Raw genomic sequence first — 23,164 nt, forward strand, 5'->3', positions numbered from 1 at the left:
ATGCCTGCGCCACATGTTTGATTCATGTGGATTTTTGCTGGTGCTAAAAGTAATGGCCAGTCATTTCCGTAAATGTTCTTAAAAACACATTAAAGTTGGCTGTAATGAGATCAATGAAAACACAGAAGTGGAAACCAGCCTGAAACTTTTTATTGGTATTGTTCCATATTAAATGTACTATTACTAACCCTAGGTGCCTGCCTGGCACATGCATACACCCCACAAAGAGCCGTATTCTAGAGCAGGATTCTTAAACACACTGCCTGGTGGTATCTTTGTGTCTACAAACCCATATTTGGGGTTAGGTTTGTCTTTTAACTTTAAAATATGTTTGTTTGCATTTAGGTTTAACGGTAAACTATCATAACTTCAATCACAGTACATTGTGTTTGACGTGATCTTTCTAATACTCCTATATCTTTAACATAACATATTAAACCCTCTTGGTACAATTCCAAGGCCCTTCCTTTATTTTACTTTCAGTGCTGCTGTCTCCGGTAATACAGTCAGTTACCAGTGCACAGACTGAGGTCGCCTGATTATTAGTAACATATATGACATAATGTGCAGCAGCCTCCACATTTCACAAATTGGAAAATTTCCCAGACCTATTTAGATTGTTTCTGTAGAAGCCATGATGTAAAAAGAGGGAAGTAAGAAGTCTGGTTAAGTTAGCAGTTTACAGGTACAAAGTTGACTAGCATAGCAGGAAGAAATTCCTTCAGATTCTGTGGAAGGCATGTCTGACACTGATTTAAACTACTCTGTTGAGTAAAATCTAAATAACAGGATTTATTGGCTTCTGTTGTAAAACTCTGCTGAAACAGTCCTTCCAGAGATGAATTTCAGAATCCTGTTCTATAGGCAGGGAGTTCAAGAGTAGTAACGAGGTTAAGTACAAAGTCTGTAGTGGGCATAATTTAGAAATAATTTACTAGGTAAAACCGTTGTGGTCAGTACATATTAACAGGTGTTTCCCTGCCAGGCATTTAATGACTTCAAAGTATTTAAGTTTTCTAACTTGTAGTGTGGCTACATTAAAAGTAAGCTGAATTGTAATCATTCTGTTCAAAGTTGACACAAAAAAGGGCTGACTGGAGAAAAACACATACCACCTGTCCATAGTCCTACCAGAGAAGGACAGATTAGCTATGATCCAGAGATGACACAGAAGAAAATAGCAACTTCAACATCTTCACAGAATAAGGAAGACATCTAGTTGAAAGTCTATCAAAAATAACGGAAAATGGACTTTTAACTTCATTTCGAACAAAAGTTTTAGAGGAATGTTCCATTCACAAAAATCTGCCCCAGTCCAGAGGGCTCACAAAGGGGGTCTAATGTTAATCAAAATGTTACTGAAAGGTCTCTTTATTGTTTACCTTGGACAATGTTCAAGTTCTATCTGAGCATCCTATTCATGTTGTGTTGAAATGAAAAGCTCATGGCAGGCAGAGGTCACCATGGCAATTAGAGCAATAAACTCCTGGAAGTCGATCTCCAGATCCCCGTTCTGATCTAGGTCCAGAAAAAGCTGATCAAGTGTTTCCTGGTCGCTGATTTTCTAAGAGAGAAAGGAAACCAAGAAAGCCAAGATTACAGCTTGTACAGGTCTGAAGGTTCATAGGCTCAGAAATTGAAAAGTCTTTGCTCATCTACCACAGTTTTTATTAATAAATCATGACTTGACTAAAGATGAACACATAATGTACCATTATTTTCTACCATACAGCGAAATTATTAAGTAAGTTATGTTGTTTGAACATTAAGCTCTCTCAATTAGTATTGCTAGAGTAAATTCCTTTTTATGTGTAAGGAAGCTATGCCCAGTTCTACCACCCAAGTGTGTTAGACGACTGCTTCTAAGACTGATGGGGATTTCTGGGCAGATTGTTCCAACGAGTGAGGTCATACTGACAAAGGCACCATAATGCCTTCCCTTGGGAAGATTAAGCAATAGGATTCTTTACATTTGCTGTGCTGTCCCAATCATGTTGTAATGTGGCTTATTAGCACAATAAAACAGGAAAGACAGAGCATCAAGAGAATTGTAACACCTGCACAAAAATAACAATCCGACTTTCCATCCGTACCAGGGATGTAATGGTAACACCACTAAAATAAAGCGACTGAGAGAAATGTTTGCAGTGTGCATTGACAAATCCATATGCTGCTGCTTCTGTAAATCATGGTAACTGTTACATTGTATAAGTGCAATCTTTCTTTACTTTTGATTATTTGATGTCACTGGGAGAATCCAGGTAGATAAGAATTGCAATGCATTGGTCGATCATCCCCTCCTGTGTTGGCATATATCTTGAATTGTATGCTGATAGGAAAAGGCACCATCACCTTATAAGCATAAAGTTTTATTGAGAAAATTAATGAAATGGGCGAATGAATTGGTAATTGTATCAATTAAAACTCAACCTTGAACTGTAAGACTTATATCAAATACCCACACTGTGTTTAAAATATACATAGAATATAATATGTGTGTGGGATAATAATAAAAATAATTCATTACATGTATATAACACTCTAACTACTCAAAGCGCTACCACACAGAGAACCCATGATCTGCAAGGTGTGTGTTTACATGGATCCACAGTGCCGTGAAAAAGTATTTGCCCCATTCCTGTTTTCCTACATTTTTACTTATTCGTAATATGATTGTTTCTGATCTCCAAATATACTATTTAGAGTAATACAAAAGACAATCTTAAGTAAACACAATACACAGATTTTAAATGAACATTTGGTTTATTGAAGGAAGAACCTTCACAAACAGCTACATCACCCATGAGAAAGAGTAATTGCTCCTTGGTCATTCGATCAATCAATGAACTAAATTTAAGTGATAATGTGTTAAATTTGATTAGACACACCCAAGCTTGATTGCTGCCAGCTTTACTGAATCTAAACATCACTTTCCAGCAAACTGAAGTGGAGTAAAAGGTCTCAACATGCAGCAAACCATGACTAAATAATGAGAAATTTCAGACGTTATTGAAAAATACCAGTTTGTAAAGAGTTGCAAAAGCAATCCGTAAAATACTGGGACTCCAACAAAACCGTGACAGCCACAATCTCCAAATGGAGAAAACGTGGAACAGTGGAGAATCTGCCCATTAGTGGCCAGTCTAGCAAAATTACTCCAAGAGCACATTGAAAACGTATCCAGGAAGACCAAGAAAAACCCAGACAGGCATCTAAGGAACTGCAGGCTTCTCTCAGCTCAGTTAATGTCATCATTCCTGATTCCAGAATTAGAAAGACGCTGGGCAAAAATGATATCCACGGGGGAGCAGCAAGACAAAAACCTCTGGAGAATAAAAAATATATAAAAGGTTTGTCCAAATTTTGCCAAAAAACACCTTGATTACCACCCAAAACTTTTGGAATAATGCTCTGCGGATTGTTGAGTAAATAATTGAACTTTTTGGAAGACATGGATTCGGTTACATCTGGCATTAAGCTAACTCAATTTTCAAACATGGTGGTAGTGTGATAGTGTGGGGATGCTTTGCTGTTTCAAGGCCTGGGGAGTTTGCCATAATTGAGGAAAGTACTGAAGAAGAATGTGTGGACATCAGTCTGTGAGCTACAGCTCAAACGCAATTGTCATACATTAAGTACGAGGGGTGTTCAGTTATAAACAGGAATTTTCATGCTCTTTTCTTATAAATAGTGCAAGGTAGACCTGACTCCTTGGACAAACACATGCATATACGAACCTGTCGTTAGTAGTGCTAGCTGCTCTTTCTCCCCTTCCTGTCATTTGTAATCAACACGTTGGAGAAGGAGGTACACAGTAGTGTTGTGCACCAAATTATCATTACATTTTTGACAAATGAAGGAGTTATTCCACCTCAAATTTATTTGGGACTTAAAAATCAATTTGGGGATAAGTGTCTCTCAGTTGAGAGTGTATGGTGGTGCAAGTCATTCAGAGAGGGACTATCATCTCTTTGGTCCATTTAAGGAATTTTAGGAGGGAAGAAACTCAACTCGAAAGAGAACGTTATTGATGCTGTGTGAGAATAGGTCAACATGCAGTCAAAAGACTTCTACTCTCCTGGAATTAAGAAGCTTCCTGAGCACTGGAACAAGTGGATTGCAGTGGCAGGAGACTATACAGAAAAATAGTGTGTAAGTCATTTCATTGTATTCAATAAATAAAGAGTAGCTCATAAATTCCTGTTTATATTTGAACGCCCCTCGTATGTTAATTGTCCTTAATGTCTACAATTCTACATCTATTCATAACAGATCACACAGTCCATTCTGAGGTGATGTTTTTTTAATTACAGTCATGTCCATAAGTTTTTGAACCGTGATGCAATCTTCATCATTTTGGCTCTGTATGCCACCACAATGGATTTGAAATAAAGCAACCCATTATATAATTGAAGTGTAGATTGTCAGCCTTAATTTAAGGGGTTTATCCAAAAATATTTGTATGAGCTACACTCTAAAAAGAGAAAAGGGGCTCTTTTTGATTTAAGGCAATTTTAGTAGTTGTAATGAACTATATTAATATGTTTGTTCACCTAACATAATTTTTTGCCTTACTTCAAATTGAAAAACCTTGCTGTCGCTTAATGTAACTTCTTCTGTTTGGTCTAAAGCAAAAAATCGCTTTGGAGACTTTGCCGTCTCCGACCCCTGTGATGTCACGTCCGGGCTCGCACCAATGGCAGAAGACCTACATGAGCCCAACCCCTTTGACTTCACTTCCTGTCTCCCCCTTTAAAAGCCCCCACCTTTTCCCTATTCCTTCAGTTCTGTTTGGACTCGGTTTTGTGCACATCAGTGTTGTATTATTTTGAAAAGCAACTTAGCAGCCAGGAAACCAAATTATACGGGTGGCTGCCCCAAACCTTTATATGACTCTGTCTCGAGTTTGTGACTATATATATATATATATATATATATATATATATAATATACACACACATTTTATGTATACTATATAATGTTATGTAATGTTCAAAATATATAGGTGTATTTAATATATGTATATATAATTATTTCAAATAGATATTTTATGTATAATTTATAAACGTTTTTTGTGAAAAGCTTATAAAATATTGTGTATTTAATATGTATATATGTACTTTTTGTGAAATGTTTGTTCTGAATATTTACAGAAAAAACATGTTCAAGGAATGACCAAAAATTGATTTTTGTGTTGCAAATATTCAGTAATAAATCTAAAAGAGTTTTGCTATAGCTGGATCAGTAACATTCACCACCATTAGATCAGTTTAAAAACATGTTTCATGTTTGAAGGCACTGTACAAAATGTAGCAAAAATTTTAAAATATAATTGCTTACATTGTTTAAAGCAAAACATTGTTGTGGTTTGCTTTATTAAAAACAATTTCACCCTAACAGTGAATTCAACACCATATAAAGAACATATTTAGTTGAGTCCAATTAAGAATTTAAGTTGGCATTACAGTGAATACAATAATGGACAAAATTTAAATTTGAGTTCATCCATCCATTATCCAACCCGCTATATCCCAACTACAGGGTCACGGGGGTCTGCTGGAGCCAATCCCAGCCAACACAGGGCAAAAGGCAGGAAACAAACCCCGGGCAGGGCGCCAGCCCACCGCAGTTAATTTGAGTTTTTAAAGAAATTTGGTTTGAGCTAAATACATTTCAAGTTTTTGAAAAGGTTAAAACAAACTGAAATGAATTAAGTTTACTCAAATACTTTTTAAAATTTGAAAGAAATCAATTAAATTGTGAAGTAATTTATTTAGGTTGATCCAACAAAACATTTTTTACAGTGTATTTAGGAATGACAGCCATTTTTATACGTGGTGCCGCTATTTTCAGGGGCTCAAAAGTATTTGGACATTTGACTGATAAACTGTTCCAGGGCCAGGTGTGAGCAGTTCCCTCATTATTTCATTAACTATTAAGCAGGTTAAAGGTCTGGAATTGATTCCAATTTGCATTTGGCAGCTGTCACTGTGAACTCTCAATATGAGGTCCAAAGAGCTGGCCATGCAAGTAAAAACAATCCAGGCTGAGAAAACAAAACATACAACTTAGGGCTAAGGTTCCCAACGGGGGCGGTACTGCCCACCAGTGGGCGCTGAAGAAATCTATGGGGGCATTTCTGGTCCAAGACATATTAAGGGGGCGATGAGGACAAGCCGCTGCCCCCTTGGGCAACACTAACAAGAACATGCTGAAAAGTTTGATTAATACTAAAAATCATCGAACGCATGTTTCAACCAATTATTCTAAATGTCCATTAAAAAAGACCCGTCTGTATTAAATAGTCGGTATTGGTACATTAAGTCTCAGATCATGCACATCCTTAACGCACGTGCAGAGTACCGAATCTATGCATGTTTTGACAGGCTCATTGAACATTACTATAAATACGTGAGAAGTTTTTTTATCAATACCAGATTGTTTTGGAATTCCTTCAGACCAAGTGCAAACCTAACATTGCAGTGCAGTACCTATAGATAACATTCAAATGAAAACTTACGTGGACCCTCTGCCTGCACTACACGCCACCCACTTCACGTCTCTGCCGCTCGCGTATGTGGATTTCATTTTTACCAAACAACAAATCTTTTAATTCTCGCGGATAGGCCTCTTCATTGGGAAGAAACACTACTTTTCCCAGATGGCAACACGAATTAGACGATCTACAAGTCTCCCATCATATTTGGCCCAAAGAGAATTTAGCATGGTCAATACTCTATTAACAAAGAAAAGAAATAAATTGTCAATAGTGGAATGCAGCAATTTAAGATTGCTGATGACAAAAATGGCACCAAACATTGAAAAATTAGTGTCATCACACCAAGCTCAGTCCTTTCACTAATAATTTTTTAATAATAAATATTTTTTAATCATACTTTGAGCAATACAACGATATTGTTAATATCTTCTAATAAAATAATGTTTAAAATCTGTCCTTGTTTTTCGATATATAGTATAGTATAGTTCACCCAAGGGGGGCGTTATCGAATCACTCTTTGAAAAAGTGGGCTTTGACCCAAAAAAGGTTGAGAATCTATGATTTAGAGAGATAGCAGAAACACCAGGAGTGGTCACATCAACCATTTGGTACATTTATGAAAAGAAGAAACACACTGGTGAGCTCAGTAACACCAGAAGGTCTGGAAACCCACAGAAGACAACTGTGCTGGATGATTGCAGAATTCCGTCCTTGGTAAAGAGCCCTTCACAACATTTAGCCAAACCAAGGACACTCTCTGGGAGGTAGACCTATCATTGCCAAAGTCTACAATAAAGAGAAGACTTCATGAAAGTAAAGACAGACGGTTTACTGCAAAGTGCAAACCACTGGTAACCTCAAACAGAGGAAGGACAAATTAGACTTTGCCAGAATGTTGGAAAGAGACGAGTATTGAGAAGAGAGGAAATGGCTCATGATCTGATGCAGGGGTAGGCAACGTCGGTCCTGGAGTGCCACAGTATGTGCAGGTTTTTGTTCCAACCCAGTTCCTTAACGAGAACTCAATTATTGCTGATGAAGCACATATTGCTTAAGTGACATTTTAATGCTTCATTTTAGTGGTCTCGCTTGTTAAGGTTCTCCAACCTTAATTGCTTATTTCAATCTTAAACTGCTGCATTCAGTGTTTTAATTGCTCCTTATTAGCAATAAGATGTAAAAGACAAAGCAGCCAGCAGTTCTCCAGCTAGCTTTATTCCAATTACATCTGTGTGTGCTCATCATGCACTGTTTGATTTAATAAAACACTTAATAGAAAAATGTGCCAGACTGAAAATGATCTGTTTTAGGCTTCAAATCATTTGGATGATATCCTTGGAAAGGAAAAAAATCTACGATATAAAAGCCTTACATTGCACAGACTAACAAGCCATAAAATTAAATAAGGTCTGCGATTGGCAATGATTGGTTTCTAATTAAGCAATTGGGTTGAATGAAAACCTGTAGCCACTGCGGCTCACCAGGACCGACATTGCCTACCCCTGTTTTACATCTTATTGCTAATAAGGAGCAATTAAAACACTGAATGCAGCAGTTTAAGATTGAAATAAGCAATTAAGGTTGGAGAACCTTAACAAGCGAGACCACTAAAATGAAGCATTAAAATGTCACTTAAGCAATATGTGCTTCATCAGCAATAATTGAGTTCTCATTAAGGAACTGGGTTGGAACAAAAACCTGCACATACTGTGGCACTCCAGGACCGACGTTGCCTACCCCTGATCTGATGAATACCACATCATCTGTGAAACATGGTGGAGGTAGTTCTATGGCAAGGGTACTCAATCACGGTCCTGGAGGTCCGCAGTGGCTGCAGGTTTTTGTTCTAACCCGGTTGCTTAATTAGAAAGCAATTCTTGCCAATAATTTAATTTCATGGCTCGTTAGTGCTTTTACTCTGCTATGTCAGGTCATTCTCATATCCTGGATTTTCTTCCTCTTTCTAAGGATATCATCTGAATGATCTGAACGCTAAAATGGATGAGTGATTCTTAGTCCTTCACTTTTTTCTCTTCACTTTCCTTCCAAATATTTAATTAAGCCAATTAGTGCACGATAAATACAGAGGTGTAAGTGGTAACAAGCTAAATGGAGAAATGCTGGTCTCTTTTGTCATTTGCATGTTACTGCTAATAAGGAGCAATTAAAAACCAAGACTACAGCTGTTTAAGACTAAAACAAGCAATAAGGGTTCAAAATCTTAACGAGCGTGTTAACTAAAGTGAAGCAGAAGTGTTACTTGAGCAGTAAGTGCTTCTTATTAAGCAATTGGGTTGGAGCAAAAACCTGCAGCCACTGCGGACCTCCAGGACCGTGATTGAGTACCTCTGTTCTATGGCATGGTCATGCATGGCTGCAAATGGAAATAGGTCACTGGTATTTATTGATGATATGACTGCTGGCAGAAGTAGCAGGATGATTTATGAAGTGTGCAGGGCTATACTATCTGCTCAGATTCATCCAAATGCTGCAAAACTGATAGGACAGTGCTTCACAGTACAGATGGAAAATAAGCCAAAGCACAATGCAAAAGCAAACCAAGTGCTTTTCAACACATAGAAGTGGAATATTCTTCAAAGGCCACGTCAATCAACTTACCTCAACCCAACTGGATATGCATTTCAGTTGCTGAAGCCAAAACTGATGGCAGAAAGTCCAACGAACAAGCAGCAACTGAAGAGAGCTGCAGTAAAGAACTGGCAAAGTATCGTTAGACAGGAAACCCAGCACTTGGAGATGGCCATGGGTTTCAGACTTCTGCCTGTCATTGAATGTAAAGGATTTTCATCCCAGTATTGAAAATGATCATTATATTTATGATTATGTTAGTTTGTCCAAATACTTTAGAAGCCCTGGAAAGAGGGGGACCATGCATAAAAATGTCTGTCATTCGTAAACAGCTCATATAATATTTTTGTTAAACTTCTTGAATTAAAGCTAAAATTCTACACTTCAATCACATCTTGTTTGTTTTGTTTCAAATCCATTGTGATGGTGTACAGAGCCAAAATTCTGAAAATCATTTTAAACTATGAAATGTTTACAATTAAGGAAGCAACGCACAGTTTGACTCATCAAGTTTTTTGTATCCTCTTGGAAATATGCAAGAAAATTAGAAACAGGTGTCATCACTCTCCACACACTGCAAATGACATCCTTCGACTTGGTATCCCATGAGCTTAAATGTGTGAGCAGCCAGCCCATTGGCTCCTCCCCATCTGGTATGGCTCCACCCACCTGTATGAAGTGGCACAGCTCATTGTTGATGAGCTCCTTCAGCTCCGCCTTCTTCAGTTTGCACTCCTGCCCTGAATACTTATGAAAGATCTGGATGATGGACACCATGCTGTTCTCAATCTTAGACATGCCGCTCCCTGTTGACACACGAAATTGAGACTGTCACTTTGGTAACTGGTAAAGCAGCATTACCACTCATATTAGACTGAAATTAGCCTTATTTATTACATTCTTGCCTCTGATACACAGTGTGTCCTTGATGACTCATTTAATTTTCCTATTTTGCAAATAAACTGCACAAAAAAATGAAAGGAACACTTTGAAAACACATCAGATCTCAATGGAAAAAAATCCTGATGGACACTGACACTGATATGGACTGGGTAAAGTGTTAGGAATGAAAGGATGCCACATTGTTTGATGGAAATGAACATTATCGACCTACAGAGGGCTGAATTCAAAGACACTTCAAAAATCAAAGTGAAAAAATGATGCAGCAGGCTAAAGAAATTTCACTGCAGCAACTCCAGATCGTACTCACTAGTTTGTATGGCCTCCGTGTGCTTATATGCATGCCTGACAACGTCGGGGTATGCTCTTAATGAGACGGCAGATGGCGTCCTGGGAGATCTCCTCCCAGATCTGGACCAGGGCATCACTAAGCTCCTGGACAGCAACCTGGTGGCATCGGATGGACCGAAACATAATGTCCCAGAGGTGTTCTATTGGATTTAGGTCAGGAGAGCGTGGGGACCAATCAATGGTATCAATTTCTTCATCAACCAGGAACTGCCTGCATACTCTCACCACATGAGGCCAGGCATTGTTGTGCACCAGGAGGAACCCAGGACCCACTGCACCAGCACAAGGTCTGACAATGGGTCGAAGGATTTTATCCCAATACCTAATGGCAGTCAAGGTGCCGTTGTCTAGCCTGTAGAGGTCTGTGCGTCCCTCCATGGATATGCCTCCCCAGACCATCACTGACCCACCAACAAACCGGTCATGCTCAACGATGTTACAGGCAGCATAACATTCTCCACGGCTTCTCCAGACCCTTTCATGTCTGTCACATGTGCTCAGGGTGAACCTGCTCTCATCTGTGAAAAGCACAGGGCACCAGTGGTGGACCTGCCAATTCTGGTATTCTATGACAAATGCCAATCGAGCTCCACGGTGCCGGGCAGTGAGCACAGGGCCCACTAGAGGATGTCGGGCCCTCAGGCCACCTTCATGAAGTCTGTTTCTGAATATTTGGTCAGAGACATTCACACCAGTGGCCTGCTGGAGGTCATTTTGTTGGGCTCTGGCGGTGCTCATCCTGTTCCTCCTTGCCCAAAGGAACAGATACCAGTCCTGCTGATGGGTTAAGGACCATCTACAGTCCTGTTCAGCTCTCCTAGAGTACCTGGCTATCTCCTGGAATCTTCTCCGTGCCCTTGAGACTGTGGTGGGAGACACAGCAAACCTTCTGGCAATGGCACATATTGATTGATGTGCCATCCTGGAGAAATTGGACTACCTGTGCAACCTCTGTAGGGTCCAGGTATCGCCTCATACTACCAGTAGTGACACTGACCGTAGCCAAATGCAAAACTAGTGAAAAAACAATCAGAAAAGATGAGGAGGGAAAAATGTCAGTGGCCTCCACCTGTTAAACCATTCCTGTTTTGGGGGTTGTCTCATTGTTGCCCCTCTAGTGCACCTGTTGTTAATTTCATTAACACCAAAGCAGCTGAAACTGATTAACAACCCCCTCCACTACTTAACTGACCAGATCAATAGCCCAGAAGTTTCATTGACTTGATGCTATACTCTCATTAAAAGTGTTCCTTTAATTTTTTTGAGCAGTATATATTAAATTTATAGCAGTAATTGTTCTGCATCAAGAACATGTATGTTGCTTTGGATAAAAAGCATCTGCTAAATATTTGTACTGGCTGGCGTCATTTAATGTAGGTGTATATCATACAATGGTACTCTAGTAATGTACTGTGTGCCTTGTGAAAGAAAAATTAACTGCTTGCAAGCTATTTAGGGTTAATAGCTGACAAAGCCATTTTGCTCTAACAGCAGGTAATTCATACAGGCGTCTATCATAAGACAGTACAGTAAGCTGAGCTAGGACAAGTTCCAGTTTCTTTAGAAACACGTCTATTTGACGCAGGAAAGATGACCTTTCCTTCTTTAGAGTCTATCTGACAATTGAAAAAAATAAGAACAGATAGCCCATTAGTGTAATAAAATAAAATGCTTAAGTACACGATATTATGCTTTTTGATTAAGTAAAGGGAAAGGGGAGGAAGAACAAATTATAAAAAGCCAATCAAAAAATGTAACTTTGCTCTTCTGCCTTGCAACATAGAATCCAGGTACTCATCTGTGACTGAATAAAAATCTAATTGATTGAACTTGTCCGGTCTTCCTCGGGGGGTTTTCTTCCACAGCCTTCATCCCAATGGTTGGGGCACAGGATCATTTAGATACTGTAACATATATCATCATCAAGCTCTAGTCATAATGACCAGACAGAATCTCAAGAACATTAGTTAACACTTTATTAACATCTTCCACACAAGCTGTTTATTTTGGAGCTCAAAATGTTTTTGGACTACATACCATCAGCCCTTGCTTGGCAACAAGGCTCTTCATAGGATAACCAGCAGATAACCAGATAACCAGATAGATAGATAGATAGATAGATAGATAGAACCAATGAACCAACCAACCAACCTACTTACATACTTACTTACTTTCTTTGTCCCCAGGGGGAGATTTGGCTTATTACAGAAGATCTTTAAATTGATAAAGACATAAATAGATAGACAAGTAAATAAATAAATGTATACACACTTTGATCTGAACACACACCAGAATGACTATAAAGCAAGAAAATTAAAAAGAATAGTTCATAGTGCACAAAGAGTGATCTGTCTGTTTTTTGTTTTCTTATATTTTGTATCTTTCAGGAGATGAAAGGAGGTGAAATCCACTGACGGTTTGCAGGTTTTTTTCGTGTCTATGTGTTATCCATTCAGGTCACTTTTGGGACTTATCAGGTATGTGTGAATGCGGCCTGCAAAACTGTACCTTACATTCATTGGCACTCAGATTGTTTATATAGCTATATAAACATATAATTTTTAATTATTTTTTCTCTGTTTAAGCAATTCAAAATTCTCCTGGGGTACATGAAACACAAAAAGGTTTAATACCGATTATCTACTATCCTTTCTTCCTGCCACCAGTTTGTGGTTTTGAAATGGAACACAGTAATGGCTGCATGAATTTGTAAAAACCTAAAAAGGAATCAGCAGTATGCGGCAGTGGAAGAATATATGGATAAAGCATGTAGTCACATCCCTGAGGACTGGTAAATAACCAAAATGTTAATAAAAATGGAAACAAAATAATGTTCCAAACAAAATTTCAGCCAGTGTTCAATTTAAGCAATACAGTGCCCTCCATAATGTTTGGGGCAAAGACACATTTTTCCTTGATTTACCCCTCAGCTCCACAGTTTAAAACTACAAATCAAAGAGATCAAAGTGCACAAGGCAGACTTTCATTTAAGGGTATTTGCATACATTTTGGTCACACCATGTAGGAATGACAACCCCATATTAATATTAAGGACTAAATAAGTAGTAGGAGAACACTTTGCCTTCAGAAAATTCTACTTGGAATGCTGACATAAAAGTCCTGAACGATACACACATACCACTCCACAAGTTTTATTCTAAAACAGGAGTAGGTACACTAAGCTTCTTATAAAGATTTATAATATCCCTGACCTTATCAGGTGTTCTTAACAAAGTGATGTTGCAATTGGCTGGTTTATGCATAATAAGTTACCATACAGTGTGCAACAAAGAATAATATCTAGCATTAAGGTTTATAATATTTTCATTACAGATGTCTAACAATATAAAAGCAGGAAGGGAAGTTATTGTCTGTTTTTAAAATGCACAAATAAGCCAGTTGTTGCTCTGGGACATTTGCTATTTACCAGATCAGTTAAAACCTTTTGTAAGTGGTCTGGCCAACAGTGATGGGGAGGGAGATAGTAAATTTATGACTCTGAGAGAGAAGCAGGTTTGTGAAGGCAGTTCATGGGTTCATTACCTGTATATCCTTTCTTTCTATCTTGTTTGCCTGAAACTAAATGCGTGCCTCCTTTGAAACTGCAGAAAACGAGTGACAGGACATGAACAGGCCACAACTGGCCGAGTCTGCCCAATCAACAGGTGTGTCAAGCTTGGCAAGACTAGACCTGGGCTGAGAGAAAGGCAAAAAGAGGGCATGCTCTCTCTGCCATTTTCCATCCCGAGTAGAGGCCATTTCTGCCGCCCTTTGCAGCCAGCATGCCAGACAAAGCTGGAGCAAAACACAAGACAGAGAGCCTCCTGGTAACAAGCATCTACTGTCGTCAGTATTATCGTCACGCTCACATTTTTGATTATGCTTATATTTGGACACGATTGGAAATTTTAATTTAATCTTTGTTTGTATAATGTCTTTCTCTCCTGCATGTTCTGGTACTTTGTCTAGTCATCTGGATGCATAGAATGTTAAACAAAAGGGGGTAGTGTTGAACTACAGTAGCAGTCAATCCAGACAGAGTAGTAGAGGATAGGATTTTTTGCAGTTTCTTAAGGTCTACATAATAAAGAGTATAAAGGTGAAAAGGGTCACCTTAGGACCCTACGAAGACAAAACAGTGTCATCCACGAAATAATAAAATAAATCACGCTTCTATCATACTAATAGGGACAGTATAGAGCACTGAAGTGTGTATGTTTAGCTGCATGGTTGCCTTTGTCTTGTGCGTATGACTTTAAAGAATATGAGCGCGCATGGCAATTTTATCAATGATGGATTTTATTGACAGCATAACTTCAGGTGTGACTCTGGGTCTGTGCCATATAAAGAGCACCGCTTACAAATATAAAAGAAGGGAGTGAGAATGGAAATGTGTCTCTGGTAGTGGACCAACTAAAATTGGTTATTCCTGGACTTCAACCCGTGTGTCTGGTGAGACAAGGAGTAACATGCACTTACTGGCAGTGGCATCTCTACTGTGTCAATAGGTAAGCTGCGTGTTTTTCAAAGGCTTCATCATTGAGTCAGAAGAGAACAGTTACAAGTGAGCTCATTTCAGCATTGGTACGGAGATATTTTCTGCATTGTTCAAACTTTACAGTAATCTGAGACAACTAAAACATGCAAAACCTGCTCATTGCCCCAGTTTGAATGATCACGGCTCACAGACACTTGAGGACTTTGCCAGACATGCAGTTCAGGTTGCCGTCCTGAGTCCTGACTTTACTGCAGATGTTCGCTGTTAATGTGAACAAAACTCCAAAATTCTAGCTGCTGAAAGTAACTGAACTCTAGTGCAACTGTGTACTGAAATACATTTACTGAATGTTTTTGTTTTATTTCTGCTGACTGCACACTCTTAAAAATGACTGGTTCTCTAATGACACTTTACTGGGTTGTCTGGTTCCTTGTCGAACCATTGCTTGACAAAGAACATTTTTATTCTGGGAAGATTTATTTGTATATGAAGTTGGTTCTAATATGTGAACAAAACAAATTTCTTTAATGTATAGTTGGCTTCTTAGCAGGATAGTGAGAGACTGAAAAAAGCTGAACTTAGCCTGTGGTATAGTGAGCAGCATGGGTCCTTTTAATGTCAGAAAGCCATTGGTATTTCACAAAAATGTTATTACTTACTCACTATTATTTATTGAACCTGTTGCAGATCCAAATTAAATATTCTTTGTGGAGCCTTCATGCAGTTGGCTCATTTGGAAAATATTTCTCATATGGCATTGACCTGAAGAACCAGTTTGAAACCTTTTTTTTAACAGTGTACAATACTCAGGATTTTTTCTAAAACTTTGCTAAGTATTTTGTGTGTATGCATTGTTAACTGGTATCCTATTCAGTTGTGAGCAGGTCCTTACAAAAATTAAAATGACTCGAAGCCTACTAACAGATAAAAAAAAAAACAACTTTGCGATGAGTTCATTTCTGTGACAACTGGATTCTCAGTTGATATTCACAGTTTGAGCAAAGAGCAAGCAGTTTCTTGTTCATGACTAGAATAAAGCCAGAGCAAAATCACTTCACTTATTGGTGTTTCAGCATTCGTTATAATAGCATTTAATAAAGAAAAACAATTGCAGTTTAATTAAATAATAATTAAACCGTTTTATGGAGCAACTCTTTTTTAAGTTAATGCTTGTCAAGATTACATCTTGCCTGAAGAAGGGGCCTGAGTTGCCTCGAAAGCTTGCATATTGTAATCTTTTTAGTTAGCTAATAAAAGGTGTCGTTTTGCTTGACATCTCACTACTTTCATAATGGCTAACACGGTACAACACCCTAGTATTGCTTGTCATTAACACATGCTAGATTGCATTCATGGTCACACCTAGATTTTATATATGGCCCACTAAATGAGTTGTTATTATGGGTGGATACTAGATTTGTTTTGAATATAATTTTGTTAAACTTGACTTGCTTGTATGGAATGTTATTTGACTTTAAAAAAAACAATAAAATGCAAACAAATAAATTGTTATTGACAATTTAGGCCACCACCAAAAATGTTTCCCCAGCCCTGCTCTAAAATGTTCATTTCTTTCTGCGCTGCTCTTTGCCAGCTGCCTGCCCTACTAAGCCTAAGGATGTCAGCTCCTGTTTAGCTGGTTATAATTTTCTGCACGCACCTTTTGTGACTCCCACACATTCATCGGTATACATTAATAATAGGATACCTCGTATCATTCAAAGATAAAAGCACAGTAGCGCAACTTCTACTGCTCATTGGTAGGTCGTCCCCATTCTTCCTGCTCACTGTTAAGGCATGGAAACTGAATGGCCATTTTACCCAACAGTCATATTTGAATTGTAAAATGCAAACGTGATTCATACACTGCGTTGGGTTGGCACCCTGCCTGGGATTAGTTCCTGCCTTGCACCCTGTGTTGGCTGGGATTGGCTCCAGCAGACCCCCGTGACCCTGTGTTTGGATTCAGTGGGGTGGAAAATGGATGGATTCATACATAATGCAGTGTCTTCTGTAACACCTAAAGAAATCTTTGCTTTCAAAAATTTGCCTTCAAATTTAAAGAAGCATTCAGAGGTGTTTTTCCCACTTCTTAAGCAGTCTTATATTAGGCCCCTGATGGTCCCAAATGTAGTCTTTTTAATTCTGTGCAAACAAAATTTTATGCACACATGTACTTTCTTGACACCTCTAGTTATATACTATGTGAATAATTTCCATATATTGTATGCACAAGATATTGTGGCAGACTCCTACGTGCCCAGTTATTGACATGAGTGAGACTGGCCATGAAAGTTGCTGGTTCACCATGGCAGGCAGTGTGGTGTAGTGGTTAAGGCTTTGGCTTTCAAACCCAATGGGTGATTGTGGGTTCAAATCCCACCACTGACACAGTGTGACTATGAGCAAGTCACTTTACCTGCCTCTGCTCCAATAGGAAAAACAAAAGAACTGTAACCAATCTCAAATGTTGTAAGCTGTCCAAATAAATAAATGTAAACTGGAGAAGACAGGTTCAAGAGAAATCACATGGCCTGCGAGAGGTGAATGGAGTGCCCCTGTGTCTGGAGGTGTTGCTGTCTCTTGTTAAGCAAGTGCTAATAAAAAAGGTTATGTCAAGGGGAGATAAGTGTTTTTGTTGGTAACTTATAGGATCTGAGCTCAGGGACTACTAACAGAATACTGCACTGCCAACCAAAATCTACTAGAGCCACAATGAGGAAGAGGTAACTAATTAAGTGAATATTCTAGTTCTGTCTGTAAGGGTGAGCTTTGAGCAGTGATATAATTAGTCTTGGTAAATTATTGAAGAATTACTGCACAACTGTTATTCTGACCTACACTGTATTGCAAAGTGTGTGCCATATTTTCTCTGAGCTGTCCTTCTTATTAGTCCTTTACACGATTCAAGAGAGTGCATTTAAACATTTAACAGAATTGATCCTCGTGCAGTGCATTCTTCAGCAGACCACTGATTCTTAGATTGCTATTTTGAATTATTGTAGTATAACATTAACGCAAGTTGGCTTAATGCTTACATGTGTGGGAAAAATGTTATTCAATAAAATTTAATTGACTATAGGAGTGCATTAAAAATATGACTACTGTATATATATATATATATATATATATATATATATATATATATATATATATAAACTGCTGAAAAAAAATAAAGGATCAAATCTCAATGGGAAAAAAATCCTGCTGGATATCTACACTGATATGGACTGGGTAATGTGTTAGGAACAAAAGGATGCCACATCATTTGATGGAAATGAAAATTATCTACCTACACAGAGGGATGAATTCAAAGGCACCCCGAAAATCAAATTGAAAAAATGATGTGGCAGGTGAGTCCATTTTGTCGAAATTTCATTGCAGCAACTCAAAATCGTACTCAGTAGTTTCTATGACCCCCACATGCTTGTATGCATGTCTGACAATGTAGGGGCATGCTCCTAAAGAGATGACGGATGTTGTCCTGGGGAATCTCCTCCCAGATCTGGACCAGGGCATCACTGAGCTCCTGGACAATCTGAGGCGTCGGATGGACCGAAACATAATGTCCCAGAGGTGTTCTAATGGATTGAGGTCAGGTGAGTGAGCGTAGGGGCCAGTCAGTGGTATCAATTCCTTCATCCTCCAGGAACTGCCTGCATATTCTCGCCACATGAGGCTGGGCATTGTCGTGCACCAGGAAGAACCCAGGACCCTCTGCACTAGCATAGGGTCTGTCAATGGGTCCAAGGATTTCATCCCAATACCTAATGGCAGTCAAGGTGCTGTTGTCTATCCTGTAGAGGTCTGTGCTTCCCTCCATGGATATGCCTCCCCAGACCGACCACCATAACGGTCATGCTGAACGATATTACAGGCAGCATAATGTTCTCCATGGCTTCTCCAGACCCTTTTGCGTCTGTCACATGTGCTCATGGTGAACCTGCTCTCATCTGTGAAAAGCACAGGATGCCAGTGGTGGACCTGCCAATTCTGGTATTCTATGGCAAATGCCAATCAAGCTTCACGGTGTCTGGCAGTGAGCACAGGACCCACTAGAGGATGTCAGGCTCTCAGGCCACCCTCATGAAGTCTGTTTCTGATTGTTTGGTCAGAGACATTCACACCAGTGGCCTGCTGGAGGTAATTTTGTAGAGCTCTGGCAGTGCTTATCCTGTTCCTCCTTGCCCAAAGGAGCAGATACCAGTCCTGCTGATGGGTTAAGGACCTTCTACAGACTTGTCCAGCTCTCCTAGAGTAACTGCCTGTCTCCTGGAATCTCCTCCATGCCCCTGAGACTGTGCTGGGAGACGCAGCAAACCTTCTGGCAATGGCACATATTGATGTGCCATCCTGGAGAAGTTGGACTACCTGTGTAACCTTTGTTAGGGTCCAGGTATCACCTCAAGCTACCAGTAGTAACACTGACCGTAGCCAAACGCAAAACTAGTGAAAAAACAGTCAGAAAAGATGAGAAAGGGAAAAATGTCAGTGGCCTCCACCTGCTAAACCATTCCTGTTTTGGGGGTCATCTCATTGTTGCCCCTCTAGTAAACCTGTTGTTAATTTAATTAACGCCACAGTAGCTGAAACTGATTAACAACTCCCTCTGCTACTTTACTGAACAGATCAATAGCCCAGAAGTTTCATTGACTTCATGCTATACTCTGATTAAAAAGTGTTCCTTTAATTTTTTTCAGCAGTATATTATGAGACAACTACTGTACATCTAGTGATGCCAGGAGAGTTAATAATATGTGTTGAGTTTAATTGTAGTTAATTCCATAGTTTATATGAGTATTCAAGCGGATTATTTAAAAATAAAATTGGGTACCAAATTGAATAAAGGAAACCAGAGCGTTCTTAAGAGAAATTTTGTTAAAAATAAACCACAATTCTGAAATTGTTGTATTACTATTTAATGTACAAACTGCCCTTTTAAAATCCATCTTTACTTCAGTGAACTATAATAAACAAAAACTGTGTTTTCTTTCATTCATTTTTTATATTGTGTATCTACTCAAGTGGCAAGGTTAAAAGATGTTCACTTAACCTATCGTTTATAGTCTATGTCAAATGTTTTGATGTCCAGTTTTTGACGGATCTCAACGTTTTAGGGTCCCCTGATACAGAAAACATCAGTACCTCGATGATGGGTGTGTGTCTGTCCATCACAGATTCTTGAGGATGGTCTAGAGCTAAAGAAGCTGGACGGAAAAATACCAAACTTGAAACTTAAGCCTATTATGAGATAACGATGTGCTGATTAGTTTTTGATCCAAATCATGCAAGAGAAAGAGGCACTCTAGAGGAACCCTTAAATACCGCAATTCTGCAATTAATTATGAATTCTTCTCATCAATTGCTATCATAATTACCTATTTTATGATCAGATAGATAAGCACAAGAGCGGTAAATAATTACTGAAATGTTATAGAATAGTTCCGGTAACTTAGTTCCTTGGGTGCAAAGCCTACTGAAGCACACGTTCGAATTTTTTATTCTTATTTTTGTATTTTAGTTTGTTATTCTTCTCTCGAGTAGGGGTGCTGAGCTACTGCTTCCGGGTATCCCAATAGGGGAGGCACAGTGTACGTCATATCCACACTCAATAGTACTACACTTTGGTTTATCACCATGACACTGACTGCAATTATGCATTTATTAAAGGATTGCATTTGCGTGATTCCTTATTCTCAAGTGCATTTCTGTAGCAAAAAATATTGTTTGAGTTTTGTTTAATAATAAAATAAACAAATTGTGTTCTCTAGAAAAAGCCTTGCACCTTCTCATAATTATAAAATGTACTTTTAGCTTAGGTACTTGAGTAGTTTTGAAAGCAGATATTTTTTAACTAAAATATTTATTATTTCAGTAAAGGTAAAAATTGGAAGAAGTATTTCCACTTTTACTCATGTACCGTTTTTGACTTTATTCAACTTTGATTAACAGGTCCGTCGTCTACGTGGTAAAAAAAGTGTCCGCTGTAGAAGGCGCTATATAAAATAAGGCTGATACAAAATACAGTTGATTAAGTCCGAGCCCCCTGCTCCAGTCTTCCTCCTCCTAAAGCCCATCCCGCCTGGGTTAGCGGGGCGTGCACAGCGGTCCAGTAATGGGATGTCATTCAATTTGCGCCCGTATTTGTCAGCTTAGGGCGGCATGGGCTCTCTGCGACACAAAATGGGAGAGCAGGTTAGAAAGTAGATGAACAATTATGACTATAAGTTTTCTATTTAGTCTAAATGAATGTTTTGAAAAAGCGCCGGTGTAGACCGACCACGTAAACGTACACTCCGCCCTAATTACAGAGGGAATAGCACAGTAGATTACTGCAGTTTATACAATTCATCTCCTCCACCACAACCCCGCCTGGTCCTCCGAGCAATCAGGATGCGGTTGCTTATGAGAGTCCCGTAGTGTTCAAGTACAACTCCACCCGACTCATACAAACAGGATGGTTCACATAATGTTATCCCCTTTCACTGCCTATGGAACGCTTTTAACAGTGCGGTAATAAGTTTTGGTGTGACGTGACACGCGGTTACTCATACGGTGATTTTTTTCCTTCTCTTTAATTTAATCGCCTCCTTTTTTGAATTACTGTATACAGTGAGGCCGTTAAAAAGGGCAACGAGGGCTCACGTGTTACCCACCTGAGAGGTGCGCATCGATTGAACGGCGTAACGTACCTGAGGAGGTGGACTCATCGGCTTCGCTCTTCTCCTTCCCCTTGGAACCTCGTCTCCACATCCCTGCGTGTCACCCAAATACTGCTGCAGACAGTCCCTTATATAAACACCCCGCCCTTGTTCCTTTCGAGTCGCTGCTCCCACTTCCTTGCCTGACAGCATCTAAAAGGCTTTCAGCGGTTGCTGCGGGGCAAGTGGGTATCCCTCGGGGCGCGAGCCTAATGCCTTCATAACTGAGTAAGCAGATGAGCAGAGGAGGTACTTAAACCGACACTAATGTCATTTTGTAAAGGCAAAGCGTAGGAATGAGCACAGCACGTTGCAAAAAAAATGTTAAAAGTTTATTTTAAGCTTAAAAAAGATATTCCCCATCTTTCCGTCAGATGTGTAACTTGTTAGTTTACTCCATGCCATCTCCATTCTAAGCACACCAAGGAACCCACTGCCCTCTCCTTGTCTCTCATTCAGATTTCAGCATAATTGCACATGGCAGAATGCACAAGCTGGACAACTATGCTATTTTTACTCATTTTCTAATAGATAATTTTTAAAATTCTAAATTGTGTGTGTGAGCACACATACATAAATACATGGTCAAATGTATTGGAACTCTAGTTTTAATAGCATCTCTTAAAATGCAGTATACAAAAGCTGAAAGTAAATGATGATGACAACACTTTCATTAATTTCAATTACAAGTACTGTATAAAAATAGGCAAGGCTTAACATTCTATATATAAAATCAAAAACTCTGTCAAAATCAAAGGCATTTTTCACAACATTTAATATATTTTGAAACATCTGATTCTAATTTCCTGGGTACATGATCTCATATGCCATGCGGTATATTAAATTGCAAGTAACTTTAAAGTAACCACACATGCATGAGCATCTGACATATTAACCATGATTCTTATCCAGATTTCCTTAGAGAAAATGGCAAACACAATAAAGTATAGCATAATTTTATAGGGCACCTTGCAGGTCAGCAATACTGTAAATGTCTTTATTTCCAGACATACTGGAAATTGAATTTTCAACAGTTCTTGTTTCAGGAGAGAGACTTCTTTTCCTCAGTTAACAGAATTATGCTCTCCCTTGAAGGAAATACTGAATCATTGGCAAATTAAATACGCAATGCTAGCCCCCTGTTAGCAGGCTAGGGTTCTGGTGTTAGTGTCTGCTTCTCATTCATATCAGCTTTCAATTATGATCAGCTTTTATTCTCTTTTGGATTCACATTACTGGAAATGGCAGTTTTCCATTTTTCACCCCAGCTTTCCTGGGAGCTGGCTCCTTTGAATTTCCAGTGAGTCTACTAGGATGTGTCCTATCCAGCATACTTCCAGTGCCCTCCAGTAGGTGGCACCAAACAGGCTGAGGTATCCAGAGTTCTCAATCCACCATCTAGGAATTTGTGGTGGGGCTTGATTCTCCCAAGCAGAAGATTTAAATTGTGAGTGTCTCCATCTATATATATATAATATATATATATATATATATATATATATATATATATATATATATATATATATATATATAGAGTGCAGTGGAGTGTGTACACCTGATGAGCCCAGAATGAGGGCGAAACACGTGTTGTGTACTCTTTGCATTTATTTGACAGTAAACTATTTC

General features: G+C 38.9%; 1 protein-coding gene across 1 annotated transcript; it reads right to left on the bottom strand.

Annotated features, from left to right (window-relative positions):
* Nucleotides 1–128: 128 nt before the first annotated feature.
* LOC114648795 (protein S100-B-like) lies at nucleotides 129–21,718 on the bottom strand. Its single transcript, XM_028798050.2, has 3 exons — nucleotides 21,530–21,718; nucleotides 9,758–9,894; nucleotides 129–1,564 (listed from the first exon to the last, which is right to left on the bottom strand). Exons 1-3 carry the CDS (start codon nucleotides 21,588–21,590, stop codon nucleotides 1,415–1,417), a joined length of 348 nt encoding a protein of 115 aa, XP_028653883.1. The 5' UTR covers nucleotides 21,591–21,718; the 3' UTR covers nucleotides 129–1,414.
* Between the last annotated feature and the right edge of the window lie 1,446 nt (nucleotides 21,719–23,164).

This window comes from Erpetoichthys calabaricus, chromosome 3 (genome assembly GCF_900747795.2).
Source record: "Erpetoichthys calabaricus chromosome 3, fErpCal1.3, whole genome shotgun sequence".
In the NCBI taxonomy this organism is placed as follows: Eukaryota; Metazoa; Chordata; class Cladistia; order Polypteriformes; family Polypteridae; genus Erpetoichthys; species Erpetoichthys calabaricus.

Bases quoted from the DNA above. Each gene is read 5' to 3' on its own strand.
- LOC114648795 (XM_028798050.2), bottom strand. From the start codon at position 21,590: ATGTGGAGACGAGGTTCCAAGGGGAAGGAGAAGAGCGAAGCCGATGAG. The intron at 9,895-21,529 runs GTACGTTACGCC...GTGTGTCAACAG, and splicing joins CGATGAGTCCACCTCCTCAG to GGAGCGGCATGTCTAAGATT. The intron at 1,565-9,757 runs GTGGGTGGAGCC...TTTCTCTCTTAG, and splicing joins AGCTGTGCCACTTCATACAG to AAAATCAGCGACCAGGAAAC.